The sequence below is a fragment of the Neltuma alba genome, unplaced genomic scaffold (genome assembly GCF_004799145.2).
Source record: "Neltuma alba isolate B1F8T4 unplaced genomic scaffold, ASM479914v2 tig00013089_pilon, whole genome shotgun sequence".
Lineage (NCBI taxonomy): Eukaryota > Viridiplantae > Streptophyta > Magnoliopsida > Fabales > Fabaceae > Neltuma > Neltuma alba.
The window spans coordinates 71,561-93,799 of NW_021637417.1; the positions used below are offsets into that span (position 1 = coordinate 71,561).

Below are 22,239 nucleotides of genomic sequence, written 5' to 3' on the forward strand. Positions count from 1 at the left end.
ATAGGCCAATACGTAATTGTAACTTTTTTTTTTTAATTTCTCAAAGTCAAAACATCATTAAAAAGTAAATTAAAATCTCACAAAACTACTAAAAAATATAAATATAATGTGGGTAGGGAAGGAGTTGAATTAAATTAAATATTGAATAAATAGTAGTATTTTTTTTGTGTGAGATAAAATATTGAACAGTAGTATTGGTTGAAGCGTGGAAATCTAATCAAATCCGAATTATATTGGATTACCATTCAACTACACCAACCTCGTTGATTTCTATATAAGCCACCGCCGATTTCGCCTCTCTTTCTCCCCTTTCTTTCTCATTCATCGTTCTGTTGTGCTTCCTTTTTCTCACAAAGGAGCTCAAGCTCGTTGCTTCTTCCCTCCTCCGGGGTCAAGCATTCGGTTTCCTTTCACGGTAATGATTCCTCACGATCTCGCTCTCTTCCGCATTCTATTTCTGTCGTAATTCTTCAATTGAACGCTTAAAAAATCTCCCAAAAATGAAGCATCAAATTCTGTTGTCATGTCTTCTTCTTGATTTGATGTTCTGCTTCTCTGAGTGATTTAACTTTTCAAGCACGCTATACAGAGTGTCTTCGTAGTTACTTCAATATCTTTCTTCCCTTCTCCTTTCGCTAAATTTATCTATTTATTATCCATATCATACGTGTTTGAACTTCAAATTGTAACTGTGTGCATCATATACTTTGTTTATCGTGTTGTATTGTTTTCTGAATTTGTGTGAGTGCAAGTCTCAGGTCTAAATTGCTTTGGTTTTGCTTTTGTTTTTTTTTTTTTTTGCCCTTTTTGAATTGGCCATAGATGCCGATTGTGAAGCCTGACCAATCGGGAGATTCCGAACCTTTCGTTGAAATCGACCCGACCGGAAGGTACGGCCGATACCCTGAGCTGTTGGGGTCCGGTGCGGTGAAGAAAGTGTACAGAGCATTTGATCAAGAGGAAGGAATAGAGGTGGCGTGGAACCAGGTCAAACTGAGGAACTTCAGCGACGACCCGGCCATGGTGGATCGGCTTTACTCCGAAGTGAGATTGCTGAGAAGCCTCACCAATAAGAACATCATAGCTCTCTACAATTTCTGGAGGGACGATGAACGGGGCACTCTGAACTTCATCACTGAGGTCTGTACGAGCGGGAATCTGAGGAATTACAGGAAGAAGCACAGGCATGTGTCGATGAAGGCTCTGAAGAAGTGGTCGAAGCAGATTCTGAAAGGGTTGAACTATATGCATACGCACGAGCCTTGTATCATCCACAGAGATCTCAATTGCAGTAATATTTTCGTCAATGGGAATACTGGCCAGGTAACAATTGTTCGCTTCGAATTGAAAATTTTCTGTTGTTAATTTGCCCCCCATGTGTTTGCTTGCTTGTCAAGTTAAAATTGGCATGAAATTGAAAAGGAAACAAAAATATTTAAATCAGATATTGTTGTCTGGCATTTGGTTGGAGAATCAAATTTGATTTTACGCAGTTATCTGTTGACAACTTGCCGTTGCTTAAATCAATGAAAAGAGAAAAGTCGAGAAAATTAAAGGAAAGAAGTAAAAAAGAAAAATTAGTATGCACTGAATCAAGTTGGAAGCTTTTTTATGAGAAATAAAGTACGAAGATCCCACGGATCAGACATTAGATTTTTAACCTGCATGAAGGAAAAGGAAAAGGTAAAATACTATTCATTATCTTGTGATCCTGTTTTTGTCATCTTTAGATGTTGAAATGATGTTACCAAGAGATTTTTTTGTCTGTACAACACTATTGATTAAGTTCTTTAATTTCTTCAAACTGGAAATAGTTTGACACGGGCGTCTTGTGAGTTTAAAAAATATCCAATTTTCATGATTTCTTTACTTCTAAGTTTTTTTCTAGATATATATTACTCTGATCTTCAAATCTCCGATTATTCTCTTTTTCCAGCCCGGCTTCACCTCTTAAATCATTCCCTTTCCTAAACAAATTGAAAACCACCCTAAACAAATCGATATTAAACTGAAAATAGTCCATTTCTCTTGGAATAATTTCATTCCCATGGTGATCGTATAGGTTAAGATTGGAGACTTGGGTCTGGCAGCAATAGTGGGAAAGAACCACTCTGCACATTCAATTCTGGGGACACCGGAGTTCATGGCGCCGGAGTTATACGACGAGGACTACACAGAGCTGGTGGACATATACTCATTTGGGATGTGTGTTTTGGAGATGGTGACAATGGAGATTCCTTACAGTGAGTGTGACAATGTGGCAAGGATTTACAAGAAGGTTTCGTCTGGGGTGAGACCTGAGGCACTGAACAAGGTCAGAGATCAAGAGGTTAAGGTTTTCATTGAGAGGTGCCTTGCTCAGCCGAGGGCAAGGCCTTCTGCTGCTCAGCTCCTCCGGGATCCTTTCTTTGATGGCATTGTTGATGATGACGAAAATGATAATAATTCTATTTCCTAATGACTCACAAAAAACGGGTAATTTTATGTAAATTTTTACAATCATTATTTTCATTATTGGTTATCAATCAAATTATATTGCAAAATATCAAGTTAAACCCGTTGGCTTCATTTTCTTTGATTTATATTCCCCTTCGTCTAGTTTATATGTCACCGTCGATTTGGGGCTCGGCTTTGTCACTGTCAAATTGAATTGGATTGAACGTGAGTGGAAGTTAAAAAAGGGCGGCTGCTTTATGGACGACGGTTGGTTATTTTTTGCCACTTGGTGCACAAGAATTTTTCGTTTATACGAAACTTCAATTAATATTCAACTACTTCATGTGCAAAATAAATATTCAACTTGTTTTTTAAAAGTTTCAAGCTTGACTAAGTACCTGATCATGACTATTTTAAGACCACCTAGTTAAAAATGTGACAAGTTCTTAGGGTACTATTAAAATAAAATTAAAAACCTGACATCTCGATGTAATACTGAGCAAAGAGATGGCATTATGAATTTTTGTGGAAAAATAAAATTCATGAGGCAGGATTTCCAGCAACAATGGAACCTGGGACACTTTAAATGATGGAGAAAGATTTTGTCACTGAACTTTGTTGGGCAGGAAGAGGGCAGTTCTGACAATGAACAAATCTTCTGTCCCTTTGCCAACTTCATTGGCAAAAGGAGATATTGATGCGACTTGAGAACACAAAAGAGGGATTTAGATTTGAACGTTAGAGTTTAGAAGTCAAAGAATAAGGGGAAAGCAAGAAAGGAAGAGAGAAGGGTTTAAACGACCTTTGAGGAACATAAAGAGGCAAATTGAATTGAAGCAATCAAAGATGAGCTGTTTGGATTCTTTAAAAAAAAAAAAAACAGAGGGGGAGAGAGAGAGAGGAAAGAAAAGCTAAAATGGGTTGAATGATGCAAGGAAAGGGAGCTTCACCTTGAAGACGCGTGATATGGTGCAATGCCCACTCACCTTTGTTGGCAAATTATTGCACTCATCACTCTTATAAAGCACCACTCACCGTTTTCATATGTCGACTTCGCATTTTGTTCTTCATGCTTCCTCTATTTTCCATTATTCCTCTTCCTAACTAATCTTTTTATTACCAAAAAATATGACTTGATATTTGGTCTTGCGAAAATACGGAGTTAGATTGTAAATTTGTTCTACAAGTTTTTGTTTAAGAATAATATTGTCCTGAAAAGTTTTTTTTATTTAATATCGCTCCAAAAGTTTTAAAATCGAGTAATGTTGGCCTATCCTGTTAAAAAAATTAATGTTGATTATTAAGAAAAATTAACTTCGACCTTTGATATTTTTAACAATAAGGGGTAACATTGTTGCATTTTAATACTTTTGGGATAACTTTGGAAGAAAAAAAAACTTACAAAACAATATTGTTATTGAATAAAAACTTTCAAAACAAATTTACATCTTAATTCACAATTCATATAGATGTATATATCGGCACACACATGAGTTGATCTTTGACCTCATAAAAGTATATATTCAAATAATACTCACAGAGATACATATAAGTATATAACCCACTAACAAGATCAATACATTTAACAATGTGTTATTATTTTTTAAGCTTAAACAAGCTAGCGTAAAGTCTATATCAAATAAATCAATTTTCATAAAAATACAAAATCACTTTTTTTTTAAGCTCAAACAAACGGCCCTTTAATCAGTAACAATTGATGCTCAATATTTGAGTCAAACCAAAATGGGTGCCAAGCTCTCTCAACAATTATATAAATAGTCTCCAAATTAAATTCAATTGAATCATATCACTATAATTTCTTTTTGTCATCCTTTGCATGGTACAAGGAATTCACGTGCTATGAAATATTGAACACAACCTCATATTTAGACAAGTTTTAAAAAGATGTTCAGTGTTAGTTGGGTATCATGTTAGTATAAATTTTTATACCAACCAATTTTTGAAAATCTAACTTTTTAAGTAATAATTTTCTTTATTCGTGAGACTTTGAGCATGTTCTGTATTTTTATAATATATATATATATATATATATATGTAAAGTGCATCAAATCATATAGTTTGGGGAGCACGCTACGCAAAACTCACACATGGCCCCATTTCCTCAAAATGGGTAGGTCATGTCTCATACGTATATACTATCTCTGATTTTTAGTGGTATTTTCTTGTCATGGTAGTTTTTCTAATAATGGTAATTGTAGCTAATACACTTGATTAGCAATGATATTTTAGAAAAGACAACACATATTTATTATAAATAACTAACTTAATTTCTTTCTTTAATCTCTTCAAATTAATCAACTAGTTCTTATAATTAGAACCGAAGATAGTATAATATAATAATTACTTGTGTTCAGTATGAGATAACGGTGTAATTTTAAGCATTTGTTTTTTAATACAAGGCCACGGCCTAAGTCGTGATTCATGAGAGAGAGAGAGAGAGAGAGAGAGAGATAGAGGCAGACTAAGCATCTATGATTAGGTTAGACAATTAGACGTCCCACATCGTTGAAGTTAGAACAACGGAGCGTGATTAGAAAAAAAATATCTTATTAGTTGGCCAAAAAAAATATATATAAAGATATGAATATATAAAAAGAAAAAAGAAAACATATACAGATATAATTTACGCCAAAATATGATTGGGCTGAGCCCATCAGCCCAAATGAGCGCACATTGTCAAATATCGTGTGCATCATGCCCATTACTTTTTCAAGCCCAGTCCCATTCAATAATTGATTGGTGATTATACAACCCTATTTTCACCGTTTCCACAAAATCAATCACAGTACTGAGAAATTCTTTTTATAAAAAATTTTAAATATTATAATCAAAATTAAAGAGAAATTTAAAATTCATTAAATCTGTTTTAAAATAAAATAAAATAAAATTTCAATTTCGCCCCATTTAAACTTATGTGGTGTAACTTTGAAAAAATGAACTAATATTAAATAAGAGAAATATAAGAAAAATGTAATAAATGACAAAAATTACCATAAAAATTTATACAACTTACTATATCAAATTTTAATAAATCCATGTTAACAAAAGTTTATTTTTTAACGACAACTTTATTAAAATTTAACTCAAAAATGCCAATATAGCTCGATGACCATGTGACATAAAAGTTCCTCTACCTTGTGCAAATTTACGAGTTTGATTCAGCCAGCTTTCAAACTGATTTAAGAAATAACAGCTATAATCCGTAAGAAATACTATTTCCAATTTTTAATATGAGAGTTTGTTTGGCTTTTATTTTATCCTAAATATAAAATTCTAATTCACTTTGTCTCTTATATTTATCTCTTTTTTTTTCAAGCAGTTCTTATAATAATAGTAGTTCTAGCTAATACACTTGATTAGTAAGGATATTTTAAAAAAGACAATACTTATTTATTACATATAACTAACTTAAATAATTTTTTTAATATATTTAAATTAGTCAACTACCTAGCTGTTATACTAAGGTCGGGCAGAATAGCTGTATTTATTCCGGACATTGTACGAGGTTCTTCTCATTTCACACAAAATCCGTCATCTTCAGAAATTGGCTCATCGTGGACATCAACGAAGCTCCGATGATCCCAACTGCACTTATATTTACAGTTTCATGCCGACCAGCGTCGTGAAAATCCAAGCACAACACATATGCATGTCCTTATCCTCTTTCCTGAATTAAGAACCAAACCAGACAGCGCACCTTAGTCCTATGATCAAATCCGAGGTGGCTAGCTCCGCACAAACTTCTCGTTTCCATCAACCATGCAATCCCCGAAAACAACATCGTCCTTCACTTTCTCTCTGTTCTTAACACCCAAGAACTTGTGCTTCCTTCTTTTTCTTCTCTTTCATGTCTTCTTCATCATGGTTTGTGCAGATCAAGTTGGGTATTCAGAATCTGAGTCTTTCTTCAGTTTTATCAGAGCCATTGATCCCCAGAACGTGCTTCATATTGATGCGTCCTCAGCTGCGAGAATCTCATCATCAAATCCATGCATGATGAAGTTGAAGGGTGTTAGATGCGATTCTGAAGGTACCAACATTGTAGTAATCAGGTTAGAGAACATGAATCTAAGTGGGACAATTGATGCAGAATCACTGTGCAGGCTTAAGAAGCTGAGGGTTTTGAGCTTAGCTGAGAATAACATCAGAGGTGTTCTTCCAAACTCAATTCTGAACTGTGCCAGGTTGAGTTATCTGAATCTCTCAAGCAATCATTTGAGTGGGAAAATACCCAGTGGCTTAATGAAACTCAAGTTTCTGAGAAAACTCGACATCTCCAACAATAACTTTGCTGTGAGCCTTCATCATCAAGAATCTAATCACTTCTCTGCTCATTCGTTAATGCAATCAATGGCAGATGCTCCCGTTAGTACCATTACTGTATCCGATGATGAAGGAGACGATTTCTCGATCCTATACGTTTTGGTCATTGGAATAATGTTGTTATTTTTCGGCTTTTACTTCGCAAGCATTCGGGTTGGGCAAAAAAGTAATAATGCAGATAATAAAAATAATAATAAGACGTTGAAGAGCATTAAGCAGTTTCATATCAGAGAGGCTACAACTGAGGTCAAGGAAGAAGAAGAAATGAAAAAGATGAAGAAAATTAGAGATTCAGATGAGCTTGTGTTCTTTGAAGAGAATGAGAGATTCACAATGGCGGATCTTCTTCAAGCCACTGCTGAGTTAAGAAGCCAAAGCTTCTGTAGCTGCCTTTATGAGGTAAAACTCAAGAACGGCGCTCATTATGCAGTGAAGAGATTCAAGGATTTGCAGATATCTCCATATGATTTCAATGAAACATTGAGGAGGATAAGCATGTTGAAACATCCTAATATCCTTCCCCTTGTTGGTTACCGTTCTGCCACTGAAGAAAAACTCGTCATTTACAGATATCAGAACAATGGAAGTCTGCTAAATCTTTTCAAGGGTAAGTTTACTCTAATTTTTCAAGCATATCTATCTCCACATTTCCATTATAACCATCTAACAAATCAATCTAGATTTGAACATTATCAGGCCTTAAATGGGTAAGCTTTCTCGCGCACATATAAATATATAGATATTTATATTTTGGTGAAAACATTAAGTCCTTTAGATCAAACTCGATTAGTGAAGGTGAGTGTTGGAATAATAATTTCCTATTAGAAACTACAAAAAATCACGTTTTCCATGGAAGCAGCTTTTTTGATCCTGCTTCTTCCATCAAAATGTGATTTTAGTGATTTCCCAGCAAGAATTCAAACATTGTAAGTTCGCTATTATCATCTACTACGTAGTTTTATTTCTGTGCAGACCATCTTGAAGGCAAGAAATATTTTTCATGGAAGCTGAGGCTATCTATAGCACGAGGGATAGCAAAAGGATTGGCATTTATACACCAGAAAATAGAACAAGCAGGAGATATAATTCCACATGGGAATCTAAAACTATCAAATATCCTACTCAACAACAGCAACGAACCACTGATAAGCGAGCATGGATTATCAAAGTTCCTAGACACAACGACAAGATTGTTCTTCATTTCTGGCCTGGCATACACAGCCCCAGAGAGAAGTTTATCAGAAAAGGCCGATGTTTATAGCTTTGGAGTGATCCTCTTAGAGCTACTCACGGGGAAGAGCATAGAACTGAGCGGAATAGATCTCACAAAGTGGGTCAGATCAATGGTGAAGGAGGAATGGACAGTGGAAGTGTTTGACAAGGAGGTTAGGGAAAGTGAATATCAGTGGGCATTTCCTGTGTTAAACACAGCCCTTATGTGCGTTTCGAGTCTCCCAGAAACACGACCTTCCATGGAAGAGATCGTGGAGATGATAGAGGAAGTGACGATGGAGGAGAAAGAAGAGAAAGAAGGTGATGATGATAATAATGTTCACACAACTTGCTGCCCTATTGTTGGATCCAATCAAAAACAAGATTTTTGCTCGCTTCATAAGATCATTCCTGATACGTGGGATTCTCCGGCATCCAATTATTGAGAGTCTCCAGCTCCTTCTTCACTTATCTGCATTTTAAAATCTGATTATAAGAAGCTGCTAGCTAGGAATATTATTCTATTTCATCATTGGGAACACTATTTTACACACACACACACACACACACACACACACACACACCTGGTAGCATGTTCACTATCAAGGGGGAGAGAGAGAGAGAGAGACCATAACCTTTCTCTGTCTTGGTGTCCAATTGGTGATCAGAAACAACGATCCATTATCTATAGCATGTTTGAAAATTCATTAGGTTATTTTGACCAAAATAATGCTAGAGTACTTTACCTCAGAAGTTGCAAAATCCTCCCCCCCCCCGAGTGACCTAAACAAATATCATGTTTCTTTCTTCTACTTAACTACTACCTCTTGTCCTAATTATAAGACCCAGTTGACTTATTTGAGGAGATTAAGGAAGTAAGTTAAGTAAGTTATTTGTAATAAATAAGTGTTGTCATTCCTAAAATATCCTTGTTAATTAAGTGTATTGGCTAGAATTATCATTATTAGAAGGACTATCTTGGAAAAAAATGTATAAATATGAGAGACAATATGGATTGGGGTCTTATAATTAGGACCAAACAAAAAGTCAAACGGGGTCTTATAATAAGGACCGAAGGTAGTATTAACTAATTTAGATGGATTGCCATACATTAGTTAATTACAGTAAACTTGACACGATGTTCCTAGAATACCCTTATATAAAATTAGATTATACTACCTTCGTTCCTTAATTAAATAAGAGCTAATTGGAGGGTTAAATATAATTAGTCCTTAATATAATACCTTAATTAATTTTGTCTTCTAAATCTATAATGTTTTATCTAAAACATCCCTATTAATTGTAAGGGGTTCCTTGTAATTTTAAAAAATCAATATACATTTGTTATAGTTAACTAACTTAACTAATTTTTTTAATATTTCCAAATTAGTTATCTGGCTCTTATATTAAGGACAAAAAATAGTTAGGTAATTTAGTTTGAGAAAAAATGATAAATATAAAAGACAAAGTGAATAAATATTTTATATTTTAGGGTTAAATTTAACATCCCAACTAATTCCTATAAATGTTAGGTGGAAACAGGAGGAAGTATGTTCTAATTACCGTGCTATACTACCTCGTGTTCTTAATATATAGAAGAATTAGTTGATTAATTTGAATAGATTAAAAAAATTTGTTAAGTTAGTTATTTGTAATAAATAGATGTTGTTTTTTCTAAAATACCTTTGATAATCATGTGTATTAGTTTGAACTACTATTTGATTGAATATTTAATATGTGCAATTAATATGAGGACTATTTTGAAAATAAATAAATAAATATGAGAGACAAAGTATATTAAAATTTTATATTTAGGATCAAATTAAAAGTCAAACTAGCTCTTATATTAACGTCAGCGGTAGTATGATGATCAAATTATGAATTTATTACAGCCAGCGAAGTACTAAGGACTCAAAAATCATGTATGTTTTTCTAGAATTTATGTTTGATCAGTTTCACCTATATACAAGTTCATTCCTTGCCGGATCATGTAATACTAAACATTCAAAGATGACAAGATTTTTAGCTTTTATCTGTCGCCAGTGTTTTAATGGTTTTTTTTTTTTTGGCAATTTCACTTCTACCAAATGCTCTCCATGATGTGATATACAGTTCTAAAGAGAATGATCGATCTTTGAATCTGCTTCTCCACAATATACTTTATACTTTCTCCATTTTATAAGTGATTACTCGTATCATTTTATATTTTCATTATGTTTCAAAAATATTATTGCTTCAAGACTTCAAAGGAATATTACTCCCTCTTTTTTCTAACTCGCCCAATTTTTGACTCTTGATTTATTAGGAAAAGAGAAAATATTAAAGAAAATTGATATTAAGAGATTTTTTTTCTTTTGTTAAACACACTTCGAATTTTTTTACCATCTAAACCATTTAATAACTTTTTTAATTAGTCTATGCGTGCAAAAAGGATATCCTCTTAACTTGTTTGATACCTGGAATGTTTCGATTAAATTTGGACATTTCCAAGTTAAGTATTTCATAAAAATATTAAAATTATAACATATAAAAAAAATAAACCTGATGAATTGTCAAAATTTGATGTGAATGGTTTGGAACTAAAGTGAAGCGGGAAGTAAGAGAAATTGGATGGTTGGACATTTACTTGAACACCAATAATCAAAATCAATATATCAATATCAACATATAATAAAATTTATAATAAACTGCATTATTGAAAATTATGAATAATACTCCTCCGGTCCTTAATATAAGACTCAATTCTTGAGTTGGTTTTGGTCCTAAATATAAGAACCATTTCTCATATTTATCAATTTTTTCTAAATTATCCTTATGGATACTCCCTCAACCATAATCAAATAGTAGAGGGAGAGGGGTATTATGAAATATAATTATAGTGTTTTAGGAAAAATGTGTCACTTTTCTTATAATTAACTAACTTACCTAACTTCCTTAATCTAATCAAATTAGTTAAACGGGTCTTATATTAAGGACCGGAGGAGTACCACTTTTTTTATTGTATATTTTGTATAATACTTAAGAAAACATGTCTAATTGCTGCTTTTAAAAAATATTATGTGCAATTAATTTGTACCTAAAAAATCCACATTCCATACCTAATAGAAATGGGGGAAAAACAACCCAATGAGGCTTTTATTAAGTGATTTCTCCAACATCCACCCACACTGAAGAAATCCTCGTGGGAACATGGTCCACTACTTGCGTATAATAAAGGTATTTATTTTATTTATTTGGTTGCTTGTAAATGTGTTAAGAGAGGCATCTATCTCCTTCCACTTGAGCTGTTAAATTAAATGTCATTGGAATCAACTTTGCTTATCCTTTTCAAGAAATACCTCTCCCTCTCACACTCTTGACAGAATTTCACATTATTATAAATATCACAAGAATTTTATTTTTATTTAAAAAAACAAAAGACACAAACTTAAAAGGAAGAACACAACCACTTCAATATAAGTCAATAATGTTTTTTTTGTCAAATGAGTCAATAATATATTGACTCACTTATTCTTGGAAATATTCCACATAGTATGCCATTGCTTTTATTCCATCTTTTATTTTTTTGTGTTTAAAATAGAGTCCTTTATTGCAAACAAGTCCTTTAGGCCAGAGTGGTTTTCAGCACCTTTGGTATGATACTTATAATTTCATTATTTTCTTTCACTTCAATAAAAGTATTTTAATACTTGGGATTCAAACCATTGTGATATATTATTAATAAATTCTACTTGAATTGAAATAAAAACACATGCTTACGATTAGATCTGTTTTATGAATGTATGATGCAGCAAGTAAATAAAAGTTTGATAGATATAATGATTAGATATAGAGTCTAATATAGTCATATTATAGAATTTGTTTGGATTCACAATCCGTAGGTATGTTCATGTAAATCAATACAAAACTCTTATCACATATTTATCTTGTACTTTTTAAATTATGATTGAAAAGTTACTTACAGTCTAATTGTTTTTGAAATATATGCATATAAAAAAGAATCAAATTTACACATTAAAAAGATAACTACATTAATGTTAGAAATAAATATGACAGAACAATATCAAAAAATAATTTTTTTTAGCATTATCAATATTATTGATACTAACATCAAGTATCAAACTTATAGTAAAGTGTGAACAATATGATTTGCCTTTAAGCTTTCATCAACTATAGGTTTCACCTAATAATTCATATTTAAAACATATATACCATGAATATATAATAAATTGAAACACTCGATGTTCTATCATGGGAGGAGTGAAATTATTGAAAAAGTAATTAAATAATGAAATTGAGTTTGGGTGCCATAAGAGTGATGAGCGCTTTAAGTTTATTATATTTAAACTTTCTATACTTGGTCTAGACCATCAAAATTTATTTATTTTTTATTTTTATGTTTTTAAAAATAATTATTTTAATGCATATAAAATCTAAAATAAATCTAATATCTCAACTATCATTTATTTTAAAAAGATAAATTTTTTATTTAAAAATAAATAATTAAAAAATTTAAATCTAAATCTTAAATACCACCTTTGGGCTCCGATCCTTAATATAAAACCCCATTTAACTTTTATTTTAGTTTTACACATAAGACCCAAATTCACTTTGTTTCTCATATTTATACATTTGTTTTCAAAGTAGCCATTCTAATAATGATAGTTCTAATCAATACACTTGATTAGCAAAGATATTTTAGGAAAGACAATACCTATTTAGGATAAATAACTAATTCAATTTACTTTCTTAATCTCCTCAAATTAGTTAGCTGGCTCTTATAATTAGGACCGGAGGTAATAATATGTTTGTGGTGAAGGACAACCTTAATGGTGACATGGGATAAAATTGGAACGGTCACGGCGGATAAAAACATGTTGTTTCCTAACTCTGAAGTAATCACTCACAATCCTTAATCAAATCATCATATTTAAAAATAAAATATTAATATATTCTAATTCAATAATTTTATTTTTTTTCTCCCATCAAATTCAATAATTTCATTTCGCTTAAAGTTTGTCAACGTTTACCTTTTATTATGAATTGAAAATTTTTGTACCATTTTTATTGGGTTGATATGCGAAATTGTATCGTAATGCGTTTTTATTCCTTAACTCATTTACACACGACACAACGCGTGTAGTCCATAGACTTCTAAATAAAGAATTTTTGTATATTTTTTAAGTTAGTAGGTAAAACTACACCATAATACTACCTTCAATGCTTAATATAGAATCTTGTTTGATTTTAATTTTGATCCTAAATATAAAAACCCAATCCACTTTGTCTTTAATATTTATGTCTTTTTTTAAGATAGTCCTTGTAATAATGATAATACTAACCAATACACTTAATTAGTAAGGATATTTTAGGAAAAACAATAACTATTTATAATAAATAACTAGCTTAACTTCTTTTCTTAATCTTCTCAAATTAATCAACTAGCTCTTATAATTAGGACTAGGAGTAGTATAGTTTAGGATGCCTATAAATATTTTATTGGTATTTTTAATTCTTTGCATCTTTTTGAAAAATTTATAATCAAATATTTTTAGGCTCTAAACGAGAGGTAGCTCTTTTTAATTCAATTCAATTGTTGTGCTAAAAAAAATCAATTCAACTGTTATTTTCTCAACAAAAATATACTTCTCGTTTTCTAATTTTATATAAAATTTTAGCTTAGCTCCTTAAATTTATAAAGTATATTTTTAATTTTTTAAATCCTATCATCATTAGTTTGAGAGTACTTTTTTTTTTGTGATTGTTACTTTTAAAAATTAAATTAAAAATATCGGTACTTGAAAATTTTTGGTAACATTTAACATTAAAAATGTAACAAAAACATTTGACGTTAAAAAATAATTTTTTTTGTCATAACTCAAACAACAATTACACATGAGAAATTCAAATTTATAGATTCACATTTTAAAAAATTAAGAAAATGTTAGGTGTAATTAAAGTCTGATTGTAACATCAAAATATACTTGTTGAAACGGTATTCTCTTACCCAAAATATTAATGCACAGATTATTCAATGATTTCTTTTAAAGTCAAATTTTAAAAAAATATTTAAGCACTTTATATTATAGAGTTATACAATATTATGTATATTTTTCTGAAAACAATTGTCCTTGTTTTTTCATAATTAAAACTCTAATATTATTTTGAACATTAATAAATGAAATGTTCTTTGGATAAAAAATATCACCATCTGCTGTCATCTCTTCCTCCTCCAAATATTCTTGCACCAGACGATTTGCAGTCTCTCTCTATTTATATATCTTCTCCTTCTCATGTTCGCTGCCATTTCTCTCTGTTTCTTATTTTTCTTTTGATTTAATTGAGGAGCACTGGTATCACTACGAAGAGATAAAAATCAACGGACAGGCTTTTGGTAGAGGATGAGCACATCCTCTGTTTTTCTTCTCAGTTTTCCTTCACATTGATTTTTTTTCCAGAATTTTTTTCATCCTTAAATGGTAAATTAATATCTGGGCTTGCTTCATTTGTCATCGATCTCTTTGCCCTTTTGAGTTTCTTCTTTGATCCATGATAATTCATTTGCTTTGTTTTTTCCTCTCCCTTTGTCTGATTCCAGACAATCCGGTTCTTCTTCTGATTGATGCACGAAAGATCCGATGCTCTTAGATCGACTTTGACAAAACCCACTTCGTTTCTGATCGAAGCTCCAACTGGGTTCTGTCTGAATTTAAAGTTGAGGTGTACCTTCTCCGATTGTCTTCATCTGCATTTTTGATCACTTTGCGTTGCTCAAGCAGGTTAATATTGTTTTTTCCCCTAGACTTAGCTTAATTATCTACCATCTGTTAAAATCTTTAATTAATTGTTTCCGACCTGGATTGTTGGGCCATCATTGGATTTTTTAGACATCCCTGTCGGAATTTTGGTTACTTCTTGGTGAACCATGAGAATTTTGATCCAAAGTCCTTGCTCGTTTGAATTTGTACAAACATAGCATGGAAATCAGTTATTGATAGTTAAATGATCATACTTGGCAGGAGAACAGATGGAATCAGATCTTGGCAAGCTTTTCATTGGAGGAATTTCTTGGGACACTGATGAAGAACGACTAAAAGAATATTTTGGGAAATACGGAGAGGTGATAGAGGCCGTGATCATGAGAGATCGCACGACAGGTCGTGCTCGTGGATTTGGTTTTGTAGTGTTTGCTGATCCTGCTGTTGCAGAAAGAGTCATTATGGATAAGCACATAATTGATGGCCGCACAGTGAGTTCATTGCAGATGTGTGTGTGTGTGTGTGCAGCGATAGTATTCACTAGAAATTTTGTTACAAATAACAACATAATGTTGGTACTTTATTTAGGTTTAATCTGTTGATGATAGAAATTTTATTTATTTCTCGCTTTACTGAGCTAAAGTCTTGCACTTTGATGGCTTATTTGCATTATGTATTATCTACATTGGATGAGAATTGACTTCTGTTTATAAAAAGAAAATGACGTGACATGCAAGTATTGATCTATACGCTGGCTTCTCAATTTTCAGGTTGAAGCAAAGAAAGCTGTTCCCAGGGATGATCAGCAGATGATAAATAGAACTTCTGGTAGTGTCCATGGCTCTCCTGGTCCTGGGCGCACAAAAAAGATTTTTGTTGGGGGTCTGCCTTCGAGCATCACTGAAAGTGAATTTAAGAAGTATTTTGATCAGTTTGGTACAATCACTGATGTTGTAGTAATGTATGATCACAATACCCAGAGGCCAAGAGGCTTTGGCTTCATCACTTACGATTCAGAAGATGCTGTGGACAGAGTTCTTTATAAAACATTCCATGAACTCAATGGAAAAATGGTTGAGGTCAAGAGGGCAGTTCCTAAAGAGCTTTCCCCTGGATCCAGCCGTAGCCCATTGTTAGGAACTAATTTTGGTTTTAATAGGGCCAGTGGTTACCTAAATAGTTACGCACAGAGTTATAACATGAGTCCAGTTGGAGGCTATGGGATGAGGATGGATAGTAGGTTTAATCCTCTTACAAGTGGTAGGAGTGGAATTACGCCCTTTGGCACCAGCAGTTATGGAATGGGACTGAACCTAGATGCAGGGCTGACTGCAGGATATGGTGGGACTTCGAATTATGGAAGCAATCTCGGATATGGTCGTGTGATTAGTCCTTTTTACAGTGGCAGCTCAAGCAGATATACCACTCCTATAGGCTATAATGCTGGTGGTGGGAGAAGCGATTCTCTAATGAATTCACCTTCTCGAAATGTCTGGGGAAATGGTGGCTTAAGTAATGCCAATAACCAAGTCAGTGCTGGTGCTAGCTTGGGATCTGGAAGTGGTGGTTTTGGCATTTCAATTAAAAATAATGGTGCAAATTGGGGTCAATCATTTCCAACGCAGGGTGGAGTGGCTGCTTCTGGGTATACCACTGGGATTAATGTTTATGAAGGTGGAGACAACAGTTTTGGGTTAGGAGGAACAGGGTATGGAAGAAATAGTAGTATAGGTGTAAATTCATCTTCTACGTTTTCTTCATCAGCTGGTGGTTATGAGGGATCCTATGGGGATTTATACCACAATAGTTCAGTTTATAGTGACTCAGCTTGGCGGTCTTCTGCTTCTGATCCAGATAGTTCTGGTTCTTTTGGTTATGGACTTGTTGGTATAGCCTCAGAGGACCCAGTAAAGACTTCAGAGGGTTATATTGGAAGCTACAATGTTTCGAGCAGGCAACCTAATAGAGGTAAGACTTTTGGCTACATCAAGTGATCCTGTCTCAGAGAAATCTTGGTTATAGTTTATTGATATAATTTTTGTTTGTATCTAGATGTGACATTAAGGACATGATTTGGAAGCGACACGCCACCCCAAACACATACTAAGTGTTTGTATATCAGAAAATGAATTGTTTGAAAAGAAGTTACAAAGAGAATGTTTATTTACTGATTGGCAGTTACAATAGTCTTTCAAATTTGGATCACTGATTTTAATAGATTGTTAAGGACGCAAGAGCAGCTTCACTAATGTTTGTCCTTCGTCAATATCAATATAAAGCATAAAATCTAGGATAAGCTGCACTATTTACATGCTACGAGCAGTGACAACTCCCCTCAAGTTCATTGTAACTATTTTATTCTTCCACTATCTCTCCACACATTTTGTGGGACTCCATGCAGCTTTATTTTTTGTTTGTTTAATATGTTTTCACATATTTCAAGAAGGTGTCTTTAGTAGAAAGATAAGCATCACTCCCATGCATCTTATGAAGGAAAATATGTCTAGGTATACCCATTACTCTAGGCTTCTCATCTTTATTTCCCCCATGGATGTCAATCCCACAAACGGCAAGAATTTTTAAATAATGCGCTTATTTTCTTTGATTGTTTGAGGTGGATTATTACATAGGTTTTTAAAGAGTTTACTGCACATTGTGCGGAGAAGGAAGGTGGTGCTAGTTTTAATAGAAATACAGCTAGCATCTTCCTCTACACATGCCTAGTGTTGCTGATTGTCTTCATCTTAAAGTATGATGACATTGGATGCTTCCTGCAAAAAAAAAAAAAAAAAAAATCCATAAGAAATCCACATTAAGAGTTCACCTGAAAGATGTTTAAGATGAACTTAAAGATCATCTACTCTCATGTCAGAAGCCTATAACTGATTTTGTGTGAATGAAGCATTGAGTTAATATCAAATTTGATCATTCAAGTCATTTATGTGGTCATCCAGTGAAGAAAGACTATTTGCATAGCTTTATGTATCACATCATTATGAAATGGTTGAAATTTTGGCATTTGCTTTCCTAATACGTGTCAAATGTTTTGAGACGTTCTTTCGAATTAGTCTTATGAGTTGTATTCATTTTCTCTTCATGTCTTCCTACTTCCTCCAGGAATTGCTGCCTAGAGAAGATATATTAATTCAGTTTATCATGGAAACAGTAGATCAAGTGATACTGATCAGGAAAAAAGAGGTTTTGTGAATTCTTACATCTTCAGCTTATATGGATATCATCATAAATATAGCTAACGGTGTTCTTTCATTCGAAGTATACATGTTCAAAGAGAAAGCAGTTTACAAGGGATTTTATGTAAGGTTTGGGATTTTTTTCGGTTCTCTTATTGATTTTTCAAGACTTAGGTTTCCTTTCTTGGAATTTGATTGAGGTGTAAAATCAGATTGCGGGACATACTCATGGCGATTGGTTCGAATAGTGTAGTAGCGCATCTCCTGCGAGGCATATCAGCATTAGTATGTTTAGTGATAGAGTAATATTGTTAAACTTTCTTCTTTTTTGCCAACTGTATGGTTGGCAAAGGTGTTCTTTTCACCACGTTCTTCTGAGATATGTTTTTTTTCATCAAATTGTAAGTGAGGTTCAGTTTGATTTATCAAGTGTGAAACATGAGGGATTTGCAGTGTAAGTCCCCCCAAATAATTAAGTTTGTAAACAGTTCTTATAATTCTTGTTTAGACAGATTGTCATACAAGCTTCACAGTTTCTTTAGTCATTGTCTGTCTGCTTCTGATTGATGAATCTGTAATTAGTCAGTATCTTCCTCTCCTGTCTGGCCTTTTTAATTGCTTAGTGCAGATAATACGCATGTAATTGGAATATGGACAAAAGTTGATTGATTCAAATAAGTGGGTATGTTTCCAAAATTGAAATATTTTAGAGCCTATGCTTAGTCAGCACAGACTTTTATGTTATTGAGCTCACTGTTGAATCTTTAGTGCAACTAATATGCGTACAGCATATTATTGGAATATGGACAAAAGTTGATTGGTTCAAATAAGTGGGTGTCTTTCAAAATGAAATGTTTTAGAGAGCCTGTGCTCTGGCTGTAGAGACTTTTATGGGAAACCATCCTTCTAATGACCAATTATATTTTGATCTTACTCCTAATTTCTGTGTGGTTGCATGTAGGTGAACTAGGATTTGCTTAACCTTCAATTTTGCACGGGGTCTAATTCAATTAATATTATATACTTGAGACGTAAGAATGAAATGAAAGAATCGAACGTGTAGCAATGCAACAAAAGAAAATGATTCAAACATAAAAAGTACTCATCTAGTACTAAACATAACACCCATTTTGTAATGTAAAAGTAATTCAAATATAAAAAGTACTCTTCAGCTTATTTGTAATGTTTTTATGCTATAAATAAGTCTTATATTTAGAATTAGAGGGAGTGTAGTTATGATTTTACTTATCATTCATAATATGATTAGGTCATACTGTAAAAGTAAGTGTGATTTTGCTCCAATTAAGAAGCAGCTTTCTCAACATAACTAATAATTGAGCACACTGCATAACTGAAGATGTGGTATTTATACATGAATTCACAAAAAGCCTTCATGTAAGTGGTCCCATTTGAAGTCTCTATGAAAATAAATATTGCTCTATAGTTTCTGCTTGACTAAAAAATATTTGGATGGAAACCAAATATAATTTCAAAAGTGTTTTTGTGGTTTACAAAATAAATATATAAAAAATTTGTCTCGTTTTACGGAAAAGTAATAAGCACTTTTAAGAGTTGCTAAACATTTCCTAAATTAAAATATTTCCATTCTCAGGGCTTCTTTACAGTTTTTTTTACTATTTTTGTTGATTTAAGGGATTTATCAAAAGACGCTTTCTTAACAAGTTTTAAAATCAAAAGTAACGTTTGGTAATCAACTCAAAGAAAAAGGCAGCTTTTTGGGTGAGAAAACCACCCGCACATTATTACATTCATAAAATAGTTCAACCATGGTCGACTATTTTTTTAGCTTTTAATCGTATGTTCAAAATTACTTTCTTTTGGAATCAGCATTTCGACGCTGTTTATGGAAGGAAAGCAGAAACTACAAACTCTGTTGATATGCGGTCAAATTACCAACATGTCCATCCTTTTTTTCCCCCCTCTTATCAACTATCATATAAATAGATCCTCTATTTATTCTCAGCCTCTTTTCGTTTCAAAAGCTATCAAGATATTAAAGAAAATCAAACTTCTTTCATACATGGCAACAAAACAGTTATCATTTTTACCATTGCCGAAGTTAGTCCTCAAGTTAAGTCTGTCCATAAAATTAACCCTATTAGGGTACAGGTGTTATTAACACCGCTAGGTTAATAATAATGTGGCAAAATCAAGATATACAAACATACATTTTATCTAAAATATCATCATTCAATAAACACATTTTCTATTATTTTTCTTGAAAAGTACAGAAAATTTCGTTTACAAATGGAGATATTGGAAAACTTAAATCCTTGCGTTGCGAGGTATATTGGTCATGCTCAACCACCACAAATTTCAAAACATAGCCCCCACACTTTACACTCATTTTTACTACAACTGACCATGACAAAATATCACAATTTTCCATCGCATCATTGTCACGTTCAACCCACTGTTCAATCATCTAGAAAGTATTCAATGAAACCAATCTAATCAGAGGTAATTCCAGCTTCAACAGAAAGTAAACCCACCTAAGTTCTTACAGAATCATTGACATGGTTATAGGAAGTGAACACCGTAAAAAAAAAAAAAAAAAAAGAGAAGAGAGAGGAGAGAGAAGTAGAAGAAGAAAGGACAGAAAAAAAGAAAGGTCATGTCTTATTTACATGACGCCGAAGAAAATCCTAAAACCTCGATTTATCACTGAGACGTGGGAGAAGTGCTCTTACTATGCTGTTTCAGAGACTCGAAGAAAGAGGAAAATGCTCCTTTCATTTCATCAGGAAGGGGAAGTTGGAGGGGAAGTGCCAAGGAGAAGGACAACGTATAGGGTAGTGCACACTTGTTTTACTGGAGATGGGATGCGCAAGGGCTGGTTGTCGCTTGTTTAGCGCTTCAACAATGAAAGAAAATGCTCCAAAAGTGAGGCAGCTTTGCAGAGCAAGGTTCTTGGGGTGCACCTGGGATCCCAGAGAAAAAATCATGATCGTAAAATAAAGGGGAAAAATGCAACTTTCATCTGTATATAACTGTGCGTTATATCGATTTTCAGGGCAATCAGCGATTAAAAGCTGGTCATAGTCGACGAAGTTTTTCTATTTGGGTCAACCGATGGGGGTATCCCCACTTCCCATCAGAGACCAAAAAATGGGAGATTGCCTCAACACTTGCCAATAAGGTGTAAATTAACTAACACACACACACACACACAGAGACACAGATGAAGAGTTAATTGCATGTGTGCACATGAGGATGAGGAGGGCTATTTAAAGCATCATTCAGAAAAAAGACAAAGAAAAACTTGATACCTGGAAAACTTAGAGCAAGACCAGTACAACATCCAGCTACCCCAGCATTAATGACTGGTGATGAAAAATTATTCAAATATCACAAAAATATTATTATAAACACAAGTAACAAACTAACAATTCTATGGTAAACAAGTTTATACCATCATCCTTTCCTCCGAGTCTTTTCAAGATGCAGATAACAAAAGTGAACTCCGGAAAAAACTGCAAATGACTAATACATAGAGACAAAAGATTATGAGCTATTTAAAATATACGTTTGTGTGTGTGTGTGTGTGTGATCCAAATGTTGAACTGACTAGACAAAGCTAACAGCAAGGAAGGAAGGCCAAAAAAAAAAAAAAGGAAAAGGGACTAAGGTCTCCAATGAACCTTGGCATAAGATCCTGCTTCTACAAAGGATCCTTTTAAATCCTTTCTTCTTGAACAATCCAGCACCCTGAGACATTACCAACAAAGAACATCCTTGAGCAAGATCGTAGGAACTGAATGTATTGCTATACTCAAAAGTGAGATTTCTTCAAAATGGTCCTATATTCATCATCTCAGAGATTATTGAATTCTCAAGTCACCAGTCAGGAATTGATTGTGTATATTTAAAACTAAAATACTTGTCGAAAATCATCACACGCCTAAACAAATTATGTGCCAACGTCCATCTGCATAAAAATTGCAGAACTGCTAAACTGTGAGTAAGCCCTTTACTAAGCGAGTGTATCCAGCCTTGACTATCAAATCACTGGGCGAAAATGGAATTACCATAACAAGTCAAAAGAGCTTGCCCCTGAAAATTGAATGTATTTTTTTTGTTCCCAAGTATATGTTACAAAAGGATTAAGATGTTCAGCCATAAACATATATCATTCCTCGCAGAAAGTCTTTCACTAATCCAAAAAAGATTGCTCACTTATTGAGACATTACTTCAAGTTCATTCACATCGTGACACGACAATAAGGTAAGACAATTTCCACAACCGAAAAGGCTACCTTTGACGACAAAATTTATAG

The 22,239-nt window shown here is 33.3% G+C and overlaps 3 protein-coding genes and 1 pseudogene across 3 annotated transcripts; 3 read left to right on the plus strand and 1 right to left on the minus strand.

The window, feature by feature from the left end:
* Nucleotides 1-290: 290 nt before the first annotated feature.
* LOC114734387 (probable serine/threonine-protein kinase WNK11) lies at nt 291-2,466 on the plus strand. The gene is made up of 3 exons (XM_028922030.1): nt 291-415; nt 823-1,323; nt 2,063-2,466. Exons 2-3 carry the CDS (start codon nt 823-825, stop codon nt 2,456-2,458), a joined length of 897 nt encoding a protein of 298 aa, XP_028777863.1. The 5' UTR covers nt 291-415; the 3' UTR covers nt 2,459-2,466.
* Nucleotides 2,467-6,318: 3,852 nt separating this feature from the next.
* Nucleotides 6,319-8,438, plus strand: LOC114734383 (leucine-rich repeat receptor-like protein kinase PXC1). The gene is made up of 2 exons (XM_028922026.1): nt 6,319-7,387; nt 7,753-8,438. Exons 1-2 carry the CDS (start codon nt 6,319-6,321, stop codon nt 8,436-8,438), a joined length of 1,755 nt encoding a protein of 584 aa, XP_028777859.1.
* A 5,922-nt stretch (nt 8,439-14,360) lies between these two features.
* LOC114734386 (heterogeneous nuclear ribonucleoprotein 1-like) lies at nt 14,361-18,400 on the plus strand. Its single transcript, XM_028922029.1, has 5 exons — nt 14,361-14,471; nt 14,591-14,771; nt 15,012-15,241; nt 15,521-16,718; nt 17,868-18,400. The coding sequence occupies exons 3-5, from the start codon at nt 15,020-15,022 to the stop codon at nt 17,879-17,881; spliced, it is 1,434 nt and encodes a 477-aa protein (XP_028777862.1). The 5' UTR covers nt 14,361-14,471; nt 14,591-14,771; nt 15,012-15,019; the 3' UTR covers nt 17,882-18,400.
* A 2,177-nt stretch (nt 18,401-20,577) lies between these two features.
* LOC114734384 (mitochondrial import inner membrane translocase subunit TIM22-3-like) lies at nt 20,578-21,679 on the minus strand (annotated as a pseudogene).
* Nucleotides 21,680-22,239: the final 560 nt, after the last annotated feature.